The sequence below is a fragment of the Micropterus salmoides genome, unplaced genomic scaffold, assembly GCF_014851395.1.
Source record: "Micropterus salmoides isolate LMB-PRFRI ecotype aquatic unplaced genomic scaffold, ASM1485139v1 Ms_hic_scaffold_20, whole genome shotgun sequence".
NCBI classification, from domain to species: domain Eukaryota; kingdom Metazoa; phylum Chordata; class Actinopteri; order Centrarchiformes; family Centrarchidae; genus Micropterus; species Micropterus salmoides.
Genome location: NW_024041151.1, coordinates 14,887,807 through 14,900,621, shown reverse-complemented (window position 1 = coordinate 14,900,621; position 12,815 = coordinate 14,887,807). Strand labels below are relative to the sequence as shown.

Here is a 12,815-nt window from a genome sequence, read left to right as displayed (position 1 = left end):
AATCCCCAACAGAGCAAGTCTTTAACGTTACCTTTTATAGCCTACTGAAACTACTGTTTATGTCCGCTTTGGCACAAACTGTCTGCAACTCAGCGCGAGGTAGGTCCACGTCACTCGCTGGTGACGCAGCGAAGTTGCTTTCAGGGTTAGTCCGACAGAGGATTGTAAACTCGCATTAGAATTTCCAACTAACGCACCCCAAAAGCAGCTCAGCGCCCCCCTTTCCAAAATATCGCTTCCACCGTCCTCGGAACGTCCGTTGAGAAACATTACACTAAACAAAAATACAGTTATGGCAAATGTTTGCCCAATAAAATACTGCAAATCATTTCAGTGTGCTCCAGCCACTATCCTTTTTTAGAAGGCAGGTGGGAATGTCTAAAATAACTAAAGTCAGTAGGATTTATCCTCTGGGAACCGTGAATGTCTGTACAAAATGGCAGTCCATCTAATATTTGTTGAGACATTTCATCCTGGACCGAAGTTGTGCACCTATTGACAGACCCACATTACCACACCTCTAAAAAACGTTTTCTTTATTGTAGTTTTGTATTGTAGTACTGTAGTAGTTTTGTCATTATTAGTCAGATACATTAGAGAGCTGAAAAGAAAGTAAGGAGGAGAGTGGGGTATGACATACAACAATGGGATCCTGTTTTCTGCACAATGCCCATAAAGAATTATAAAAAAAAATTCTAAAATGAAATTCATTAGGGTTTGTAGTGGAAAATGTCTGTGGCCAGTATGTCTGCCTCCTGGCCTTGAACAGGCACAAGCTCTAAAATGATGATGCATTGTTTTAGCCCATTGAACTCATGGAGTTAGCTGGCCAGGAAGGCATTAAATCACATTTTCTCAGTGAGATGAATTCAACCTTTTGCTGTTTGAGCCTTGACTACGAAGACAAACAAAACACTCCAAAATTATGTTTTGACATTCACGTTTTGCACAATTAGTTTACTATCCATGGTATCTTATTTTATGTGTTGTGTCTGTTTGGAATTAAGAGAAATGTTGCCAGGCAGTGTGCGTGCTATGTGCTCATTCGCTAGTTAGGTCATTGTGAGACCAGTAATGAGGTGCATGGTCCATCTACATTAAAATTGTCCAAGATTTAGTACCCTCTCCTCTCCTATTTTTTCTTTTTCTCTTCCCTCTTTCACTTACTCATCTCATTTCTGTGTTGTTGCCATTGTCTGACTCCCCTCCTCCCTTCTGCTTGTCTTATTCACTTTGTCTTCTCCATCTATTCACTCTCTTACCCTGGATCCCACTCTCCCTGCCTTTTAGCGCTGGTTTTGTTTCCTCACCTAATTGAGGCAATGCCAGAGATTGTATTATGTTGAATCATTCATGACTTTGAGCCACATTTGATGTGTATTGTACAAGCACATTTACATGCACATAAACGTAAGGACATTGCCCATTAGCTTGTGTCTTATCATTTAGCTTTGTAGCTGGCTCATTGAAGAGATCATGCGAAAGACTGTAGGTAATGTGGAAAGTGTCATGATTGGAAAATGCCTTGAAGATGAACAAATGTGTTTATATGTCTTTTCTTTTCATATCTTTAGACAAGACACAAGGATAGGCTTGAACACAGAGGGTTCATTTGAAGCTGCTTGATTTTGTGGGTATTAGTGTATCCGAGTGTTTGTCCACCGTAGAGAGTATGAGTGTATCTGATAGGACAGGTGGCTCCATTGTGTTTCAAGCCATATCTTCAACAGTCAGGGGTTTATGTATGTAAGACAGGGAAAGAGAGATGAGGGTCAGTGAGATTGAGAAAGGGAAAGAGAAGCTGTCTGTGTAAATCTCAGGTCTAAATATATTGAGAATAGACAGAAGAACAAATGTTTATCCCTTGATATTTCAAAATGTTAATACTATGACAAGCCTCATGAAACAATCAAAAGTCATATTTTTTCTGAATCACTATTCTGACTTGGACGACCATGAACACAGAGAGAACAAGAAAGGGAGGGGCAGAAAGGGATAAAGACAGAGGCTTTGGTTCCGCTTTCCTCCATGGATGCTTTTATGAAAGTGCATTTCATTCTAAAAATACACCCAGTGATTCAGTAAGCCTTGATGTCTTGGTTGTAACACTACTGTGAACCATTTAGAAATGATCACAGGGAGGTTAAGAGGGAGTTAGAAGAGAAAATTTGCTGTCGCTCAGCAGCAGGTCTTATAGCCCCCTCTGGATGACTGAGCTCCTTACTCTATCTCTACGGATGACCCCAGCCAATCTAAAAAGAACACTGATTTTGGCCACTTGTATCCATAATCTCATTCTTTCGGCCCCTACCAAAATGGAATGTAGATGGAGTGGTAAATTGAGAGCTTCGCCTTGAGGCTGAGCTCCCTCTTCAGCACAACGGTCCAGTACAACACCTGCGTTACTTCCATCCATTTTACCCTCACTCTTGAACAAGACCACGAGAAACTTGATCGTGTTTGCTCACTACCAACCGAAAAGGGAGCAGTCCAGCATTTGTTGGCAGAGAACCATAGCCTCAGACTTGGTCTGATGAAGCCATCAGAACCACATCATCTGCAAAGAGAAGAGAAGTGATTCTGTGCTCCCCAAACCAGACACACTAATCCCCCGGCTGAATCCTGAGATCCTGTCCATGAAGATCACAAACGGAATTGCTGACAACAGACACCCCTGGCAGACCCATTGATGCAATGCTTTATTGCAAGCCAGACGTTATACTTCATTAAATTATGACAAGATATTGTTTATGTGTTTGACAGATTAAGTAGTTCTGTCATTAATTGAAGCTGCAGTCAAAGCCAGCAACTCTACTCCCCAACAAAAGGTATCACGTTTCTATCAAAAGTGTTCAAAAGAACAGTGGATAATAAAAACAGGCAAAAGCCAACAGCTTTGTCTTCTTTGCAACAAAATTGCTGCTTTTAGAAAACCGTATCATCTTTGTCATCATCACTTGTGTTTGTGAGGCGCAAATGTCTTTTTGTTAAATAATAGGGTTACTCACAAATCACTTTTATTTGAAGTATGTCTATTTTTGATCATTTATTCCTCTAATTTGTTGTTTGACTTCATTTCAGCACCATTTGCTACACTGTAATATGAATATGCACAACAAGGCGCAGTATTTGTTTCCTGTTCACACGGGAGTGAATTATCAAAGGGTAGAACGGTGTCATTTTCATTGGGATTTAATTTGGTTTGATGTATTTTATTGTTCTATCTACAGCAGAATTCTGAAAAATGCCTAAAACTAGGGGTGGGAATCTCTTGGCACCTCACAATTCGATTCGATTACGGGCTGGATTCGATTATAAAACGATTATCGATGCATCTTGATGCATAATTTCTTTTCTATACAGCATCTTTGGGTAATTACTAAACATTTAATTTGTGTATTAAAACCCAGAGGAAACATCTCCTGATTAGCTTAAAAGGACTAGTTTGCATCCCTAATTTATTATTAGTAAGTTAGTTATGACATACTCTACTTCCTTACTAATATAGCTAATGTTACATAACAGCCAAAACAATGTCCTATACAGGAGAGATGTTGGCTACCGCTAACCGCCTTCACTTTTCCAGCAGCTGGAGAAACTAAACTTAATGGACACACTGTGACCTATACTGCACGTTTACTACCAGACTAAAACTTACTGCTAATATTTTTCACCGTCAAGTTCTGCCGCTCGCTCTCTGTCATTCACTCGGCCACACACACAGGATACACAGAGAGCAGCCAAGCGTTGAGTGTCACCATGTTCACACAGAGTAAAAATCATTACTTACGCATTGATATTTAAGATTGTGTGACATTTTAGTGGGATGGTTATTCATTCCGCAGCGGTGGTGTGCCGAATACAGGGCTGCGGTAGAAAAGTCAAAACAATCTCCTTTCCTAACCACCTTTCCTTGACCTCAATAGAAAACGTCATGAAGAAGACCGCGGATCTAAGAGAATCCTTTTCCAAGCGACATAATTATGCAACGGCGGATACTGACGTGACCTGCCGTGCTGCAACTATAATGTTCTGAAGATGGACTACAAAAATCTTTGACACTATGCCCCGTGTTGTTTTCATGAAGGCCATTTAAAGGTGGACAACATGGTCAACAAGGCCTGTAGGCTACCATAATGGAAAGGGTTGTCACATTTAGAATGATTGCTCACCCTCCTGCCCAGCCATATTTATCAACATGAATCCCAATTATTGTCTGTAAACGCAGTGTTTCTAACAGAATGACAGCATAACTGTGGCAAGAGAGAGAGAGCGACTGCGCTGACTGCGCTGTGCGCAGCTCTGCAATCCAATATGATTTTACCCATAGCCTAGTAAAAAAAAAAGGATAATCGCAAATCAATAAGTGGCGGTGAGTTCTGATAATGTGGCAAATAAATCAATGTGTGAGACACTGAAATAATACATTAAATTTACTGTAGACGTTATCCGGCTTGGTTATTGTCTTAAGGCAAGGGTGTCAGCATCTGTGACTGTAGTAAAATTAATTAATGATATTGCTGATGGCTGGCTATACATAACTTGAGCCTACATGCTGCAACATTATCCTCACAGTTTAAGACGAATGCATATTGACGAGTTATGGCATAAGAGAGCAAAGGCTTAATAACCAATGGTAACTCGATCAGCACCCTATTTGAAACAGCATTAGATTACAGCAAAGTGAAAAAGAAAAAAAACAAAAGAAAGAAGGAAATTGTGGGTGTCTTATCCACGTATAATGTGCATATGTAGCCTATTGCAAGGATTTAGCTAAATGTGGTCAATGGATTTTATCGTTTGAGTTTGAGAATGTGCGTCTCTTTAAATGCTGCTGCAGCAAGGAATTGTGGGATGACATTATCTCCTTTCCTTTTGTAAAGGATGGTCCGGTGTACCCTATGCTAAAGGAAATAAGAAAGGAAGCACTGAAGCACCTTTCCTTAGCTTTTAGAGAATTCGGCCAGCTCTTATCATGGCTGCCACTGAAATATTTGCCGGTCACTTCACTCAATTAGGAACCTTCCTAAGAAAAAAAGGCTTTTTGACCGCAGCCCTGGTCTCTCTGTTGTCTGTGCACCACAGACAGTCTGGGCGCTGCACTTCCGCGAGTTCTCTTTTTGCTTTCCATCAACATTATGTTATCAATTAACATTTAAATAATCAATTTTTTGACATTTGTTAATTGAGTCAGGACCCTAATTTTTTATCTTACCAGGAGCTTAAGGCATCTGTGTGTCTCTGTGAAAGTGATTGACAAGCGCTTGGGGAAGCTCTACTTCTTCATTCTCTCATTTTGGACTGAGGGCAGTTTGGACACTACAATGACTCAGTATCACCTCTCGAGGCACAAGTGGTATTACAACACAGCACGGGCCGGGGCTAACTGATTAGCGTGCTCATTTGAGTAGAAATCTTTATAACACAGTACACAACATCAGAACTGTTACTTTTTCACATTTAGTTCACGTTTTAATGTTTTTACAAAACTTATGGCCAAACCATATCTGTCTAACACATTGTACCTTTAAGGATGTTTTTTTAGAGTATATGGGGAAACCAATTTCAGCTGCAAAAGTACACACACAGCTTATGAAATATCATGACAGCTGTCTGAGAGGAGGCAGTATTATCTCCAATTAGAGCGTCTTGTGACTGCAGCTTGTCATCATGGGTTATCTTGAACAGCACAATGAGGCCCTTCACAAGATTTCCTACAGACTTACTTGTATTACTTTATTAAACTTATAATTATGCTTGTTTTATTTTGGAAAAGAAAACCTCCGTTGCCAGCTTAATTACATCAAATTGAAAAAAGTTTTCTGCATAACTATATAAACATTTCCTTAACTCAGCCTGACATATTCAGTATCAAGAAAAACTTTGTGATCTTTTGTCAAATTTAAAATACAATTCTGTGGGTTTGAACGATGTTGGCCCACTCAAAATGCATTTGTAATGATCCTCCCACTGAGGGATCTGTGGGCTGGACGAGGTTAAGGATAGATTGCCAAATGCAAGGGGTGAGGACAGGCAGTACGTTATGTGTGTGTGCGCTATAAACACGTGTGTGACAAAGATATAAGTTTGGCCCTAGGAAGTGGGTTAGAGAAGTGGTGTGCTTTAATGTGTGTGGTCATTTGGGCTAGAGAGAAATTTACAGTATGTTGAAATGATAGAAACATATCAGAGACAAGATGGATGGGTGAACAGATGGGTGGCTGATGCTAACACTTTGTAGCAGTCATCTCATCAATTTCTGCAAGAAGTTTGGCTTGTTTTTTACTCCACAGTCTCTAAGGGCACAGTTTTAGTTAGTTTGACTGAATCAGTGCAACAAGCACCAGTATTATTCCGTAACTATAGCAGCATGAATGAGCAAAACAGCAGTATACATCACAATATGAACTCACTGCCACTGACGATTACAGTGTGGTCTCTGGCAGTTCAGCCGTTTGTCAACGTATAAACGAAAATTAGCACTGGGCAATAAAATGTTTTATTTATCTCATGTAGTAAAATACACTCACCTAAAGGATTTTTAGGAATACCTGTTCAATTTCTCATTAATGCAATTATCTAATCAACCAATCACATGGCAGTTGCTTCAATGCATTTAGAGGTGTGGTCCCGGTCAAGACAATCTCCTGAACTCCAATCTGAATGTCAGAATGGGAAAGAAAGGTGATTTAAGCAATTTTGAGCGCGGCATGGTTGTTGTTGCCAGACGGGCCGGTCTGAGTATTTCACAATCTTCTCAGTTACTGGTATTTTCACGCACAACCATTTCTAGGGTTTACAAAGAATGGTGTGAAAAGGGAAAAACATCCAGTATGCAGCAGTCCTGTGGATGAAAATGCCTTGTTGATGCTAGAGGTCAGAGGAGAATGGGCCGACTGATTCAAGCTGATAGAAGAGCAACTTTGACTGAAATAACCACTCGTTATAACCGAGGTATGCAGCAAAGCATTTGTGAAGCCACAACACGCACAACTTTGAGGCGGATGGGCTACAACAGCAGAAGACCCCACCGGGTACCACTCATCTCCACTACAAATAGGAAAAAGAGGCTACAATTTGCAAGAGCTCACCAAAATTGGACAGTTGAAGACAAAAATATTGCCTGGTCAGCTGAGTCTCGATTTCTGTTGAGACATTCAGATGGTAGAGTCAGAATTTGGCGTAAACAGAATGAGAACATGGATCCATCATGCCTTGTTACCACTGTGCAGGCTGGTGGTGGTGGTGTAATGGTGTGGGGGATGTTTTCTTGGCACACTTTAGGCCCCTTAGTGCCAATTGGGCATCGTTTAAATGCCACGGCCTACCTGAGCATTGTTTCTGACCATGTCCATCCCTTTATGGCCACCATGTACCCATCCTCTGATGGCTACTTCCAGCAGGATAATGCACCATGTCACAAAGCTCGAATCATTTCAAATTGGTTTCTTGAACATGACAATGAGTTCACTGTACTAAAATGGCCCCCACAGTCACCAGATCTCAACCCAATAGAGCATCTTTGGGATGTGGTGGAACGGGAGCTTCGTGCCCTGGATGTGCATCCCACAAATGTCCATCAACTGCAAGATGCTATCCTATCAATATGGGCCAACATTTCTAAAGAATGCTTTCAGCACCTTGTTGAATCAATGCCACGTAGAATTAAGGCAGTTCTGAAGGCGAAAGGGGGTCAAACACAGTATTAGTATGGTGTTCCTAATAATCCTTTAGGTGAGTGTACATCCCACTCACTATGATGTCTCATGAGGCCCAGATGAAAAGACTAGCATGTCGTAGTTCTTATGCTGTCATTTGCCTAGTTTGACAACATCCACAATTGTTATACGTGATGCCACGATTGTAGACATTCCTGATCCAGGATTTCTAGCTCTTGCCCCCCCTGTCCAAGCTTGCAGGCCATGAAAAACTATATGCTATTAGGGCTGAATGATTTTGAAAAAATATCTAATTGCAATTGTTTTGACTGATATTGCAATTTTTACATAATTATTCTCACAAACATATTTAAATGATTATGGTGTGACTTTTGCAAAGATCAGCACCAAACAAAGATGTTTTCCTAAGTCTTTAGTATATGATGTGTAGGCCAGGACGTTTCAGCAGCACGTCAATATTTAGTTTAAAGTGGTATTTTGACACATAATTAGCCTTTAACAAATATTGCACCTCCTGCGATTTGAAAACTGCTGTTGGCTGTGTTGGGATTTTGATAAGATTTTGATTAGTTGTTCATCCCTGTATGCTCTGAACGGTCAGGGTTCAGTATGTAGTCCATCTCTTGGATAAGTCATGGCAGGACTATCATCGCTTAATCTGACATTGTGACTTTCTCAAAAGACATAAATGGCATCTAGTCTGATCCTGACATTACGGCTCAGTCAAACCAACATCAAACATGGCACAGATATTTCAAAACCAAATTCAATAAATGGTAATGGAATAGTTGTGAAAAGTGGATTTACTCATGCAGGGAAGTAAATCTCAATCTACTGAGTTAAACTTGTTACGGTTACATAGATAGACATTGCATTAATTGTCTATACACGTTTGACCAATTACTCTCTTCCTCTGTCTTTCTCTGTTTCCTTTTCTAGATGTTGGAGCCTAAGGTGGATGCCCCTTCATGTGAGCTGGGTGGAGTAGGCGGAGATCGAGATGTATGCCTCCACCTGCCCCCCCGCAGTTCGGAAGGTGAGGAAAGCAGCCTGTATCCCTCCAGTCCCTCAGAGCCCCCGACCCTGGGCAGTCCTCACCCCTCAGAGCCTGTCACCCCGTTGGATGAAATCTACATGCCCCTTGGGGGTCTAATGGGATCCGAGGAGCGACATAAGGTCCCTCCAACCCCACCTCCTTCCACCGAGGGTGAGGACTGCAAGAGTATGGAGGGGAACGAGATGGACATCTGGAGAGAGGGGAAGGATGGGGACAGCAGGAGAGAGGAAGATGAGGAGAATGAGGATGGGGCCAGCAGAAAGAGTCCAGGGAGTGAGGGGGAAGAGAAAGAAGAGACGGGAGAGAGGAATGAAGAGGAAGTTGACCTAAACTTGATGGTGTCAAACACAGATGAAGATAACGCCTCTGAGCCACCTGACACCAACGCCCCCCCCTCGTCCTCCTCATCCTCATTTGTCATCCCCGAGTTGCGCCTTGATCGCTCCTTTAGTGCCGATGCCCTCTCCTCACCCAACACCGATGAAGAAGAGTACGATGAAGATGAAGACGAGGAGTCTGAAGAGGAGGACGATGAAGATGACAGTGACGATGCCTACCTGCAGCGCAGTGACAGCAAGCGCCGCAGCATGGTGGAGGGTGCCACTTGTGAGAAGCATGGAGGAGGGGGCCTCAGTGTGCAGAATTCCCTCCGCAGGCGCACCCACAGTGAAGGGAGCCTTCTGCAGGACCCCCGCCAGCCTTGTTTCACCTCCGACAACGCCATCAACTGCCTGGAGGCAGGGGGAGCGCACCACAAGGGCGGTTGGACGCTCCCATCACCTAAAACTCTGAAGAAAGAGCTAACCAAGAATGGAGGCTCCATGCATCAGCTGTGTATGCTGTTTTCTGGGAGGAAGGTAAGCAGCTTCACACTGAAAAAATAACTATATACTGAGTCATACAGGGATAAAGTTATCTGATAAAGTTATATGATTATATTGTCATTCATAACAGGTAGGGGAAGAGACTGTGAGGATGTGGTTTCATCCTTTTTGTAGTACTTCAGTTTTTCTTCTAACCTCACACACTATGTGAAATGTGTAATACAGCTCTGTCTATGTATCTCCTAACTATTGCACCAGCAGTGCTCAGCAGGTCTAGCAGCTCAGCCCAAAGTTTCAAGTTTTAACTGGTTTCTGTAAAAAGGGTGACATCAAGTGGTAAAATAGAGCAAGTACACAAGAATCATATGGGTGTTGTTAAAATCAAACAAGGTTATCTACAACAAAATGCCATAGTGATTTCCAAAACCATAGACTCATACATATACTGTACATAAACAGCAGACATTGTAGCAGTTGTTTGCCAGTACAGTCTTGAGTCTGAATATACAGTACTATTCATTGAACAAAGTCTAAAAATATTGATTAATTGCATGGCGGCATTACTTTTCAACAATTTTCCTAACTGGAGTTTTATAAATATATGTAAGATGCGTTTAAGTACCGTATGCGGATTATTGATTGTTAAAAAAAGCAGTCAGTCTCATTTACACAGCACAGTTAGCTTGTAGAAAATGTTATGTTAACCTAAAACAATTACACACATGGTTTAAGGGAGGGAGGGTGAAATAGGACAGACTCAACTAGATATCCAACCTCTTCAGCAAAGTTGCAGCTTTTCACACTGTTTTACATACTGACACTATAAAACAAAACGCAACAAAGACACTAGAAACCAAAAGAGTATTTGGGCCTGCTTTCACACAAACTGCACATTCATTTATAAAACACTAACATCACTTGATAAGAAAGCACAAACAAATGAATGCTTACATACAGACAGCTTTGTTGTTTAGTGTACAAAAGGCAGATCATTGTACTGAATTTGTGAAATAAAAAATGGCCTTGTGTATTGTTTTAGTTGTATACACTTATGCCATTATGTACATTACGTAGTAATGTACGTATAGATTGTGGAAACAAATTTCCTGAAAAGGACAATAAAGAATCTAATCTACTCTAATTAGCATCTGTAGCAGAATTTATGAGAATATTATTATGAAATTATGACTATGAATTGATTGATAACTTTTACAGCAGTGTGCATATTCTTACCATTGTGTATTGTTTGTAGCATCTGAAATTTTAAAAGGATTTGTGCACAGAATATGCCGTTCTTTTTAGTGCAGGTAGTAGTTGTTCCAGTTGTCCAACAGAGGGAAGCATGCAACTGTTAGGGCAGCAGCCTCACATAAGCGTGCATCATATTTTTTCTCATTTCACTTTGGCCAAGGTTGCGTAATGAACAATGATTAAGAAATGTCAGTGTGACTCGTTTTGTTTTTAACTATGAAGTAATGTGTTAATATTTCTCTAGAATTATTACACTTTCACTGGAATACAGACAGGTCGTCAATTCATGCAATGATTTCTTCCAACAACGCTATTTATAGTAGTCTGCACACCTGCACAACTTTTTCATCAGTATGCATTTGGCATAGACTGCTTCTCAAAACAAGAGTGCAGACGAATGGAGAGAAATAGACGTGGGAGAACATGACAGTGATATCGGAGCTCCACAGACTAACGATATACAAATGACAGGGGCTATCTAGTGCTCACTCTGTCATTGTGGAATATCAGAAGCACTTCTCTTTTTTTATCTAGCTCTCCTTCTACAAGTCTGTCAGCACACTCTGTAGCCTTAAATGGCAGTGTGTGTATGAGTTCTGCAGAGGAGGAATGCAGCAGACAGGGCTGGAGCCTATTGGTCTTGGCAGATTCAAGGGTAATTTTACTACCTATTGGCGTCATGGACACAGTTCCTTTAAGACTTGTGTTCCATTATCCCCTAAGTGTGATCAGTAGTGTACAGGTGATGGGGTAAACATATGAAAAGGAAAAATTTTATCAAAAGTTTGTAAAGTTGTTTGATATCAACAACATGAAATAATCCTTTCTTTCCCTTCAAATATACTGATTCCAGTTCTGATCAGATGTACAGAAACAGTGCAAAGTAAGCTTGGAAGGACTTGTTTTTCATCATTTTAGTCTTTTGGGTTGTGTACAATTAATCATTTAGATGCAGCGATTGACCAAGTTGAGTTCCCAGATTTTACTGAAGCTTAAGTCCATTTAATATTACCATTTGAGTTACTTTGTAATTCAAGTTTGACATTGTTTTCACTTGGGATTCATACAACATTAGTTATCATGAAATATAATTCACCATGATTTATGCAAGACACGTCTTCTGGATGCGCTGGGACACATCATCATTGATGTAACAGTGATTGAAACACTGACACTTTGACTTTTGACTGAAAACGATACAGTGGGGAATCAAGACTGTTCAAAGATTTGTGCAGCGCTGTTTGTGTTGTGCATATATGCATTATAGAGACAGAGAAGCATGACAGAGGAACAGAGACAGTGTGAACCTACTGTCTCTCTTTTCATAATGTGAAGCCCCTGCCCCCACTTCTCTGTTTCTTTCTGTCTGTCAACTCTTTTCTCATGCCAGGCAGTGTTTACTTGCCCTTTAACAAGCACTGACTCTAGTCCTTTCTGTCTTTCCGCTCTGCGCCTTTTCTTCTCACTTGATGTCTTTGGTGGCCTATCATCAATGCAAGGAGAGCCAGAGACAGACAGAGAGCGGGTCAAAGGAAATAAAGTCAGTGTGTTTGACTAAGAGAATTTTCTTGACTACCGCTTAACAGAAACTGTGTTATTTGATAAAGTGATTCATTAACAAAAAGTCAACTGATTGTATTTTAAAAAAGGGGACTACATGCAAAACATATAGTAGAATTTGAAAGTTTGATGTGGCTCATCTGTGTCTGCATTGTTCAAGTCTATATCTGTCATGTCATCATTATTTAAATTGGGTGTGATCTAACAATAAGTTTACCACAAAAAGGCCTATAAAAGAGATCACTAAATAGTTCAGGATGTGGAGGAAGGGGGGGGGGAGGGAAAGAGAACAATACTTGTCGAAGAATTGAAGAATTCTTGTATACCACATGCATATTTCACCTTATGGATAACCTTATACTAGCCTGGAATGGCAACATATTTTGACAAATAAACGCAGGTCTCAATTAGAAACCTGGTCTGGATTTTATAGAAGTTCTCTGG

At 40.8% G+C, this 12,815-nt stretch overlaps 1 protein-coding gene across 6 annotated transcripts in view; it reads left to right on the top strand.

Moving 5' to 3' along the window:
* Nucleotides 1-12,815, top strand: part of rgs3a (regulator of G protein signaling 3a) — a 157,776-nt gene that overhangs the window by 114,334 nt on the left and 30,627 nt on the right. For all 6 annotated transcript variants that reach the window (XM_038733259.1, XM_038733261.1, XM_038733260.1 and 3 more), the window contains one exon: nucleotides 8,619-9,593. In XM_038733259.1, the coding sequence (XP_038589187.1) occupies nucleotides 8,619-9,593 (975 nt within the window). The remainder of the gene's footprint in view (nucleotides 1-8,618; nucleotides 9,594-12,815) is intronic.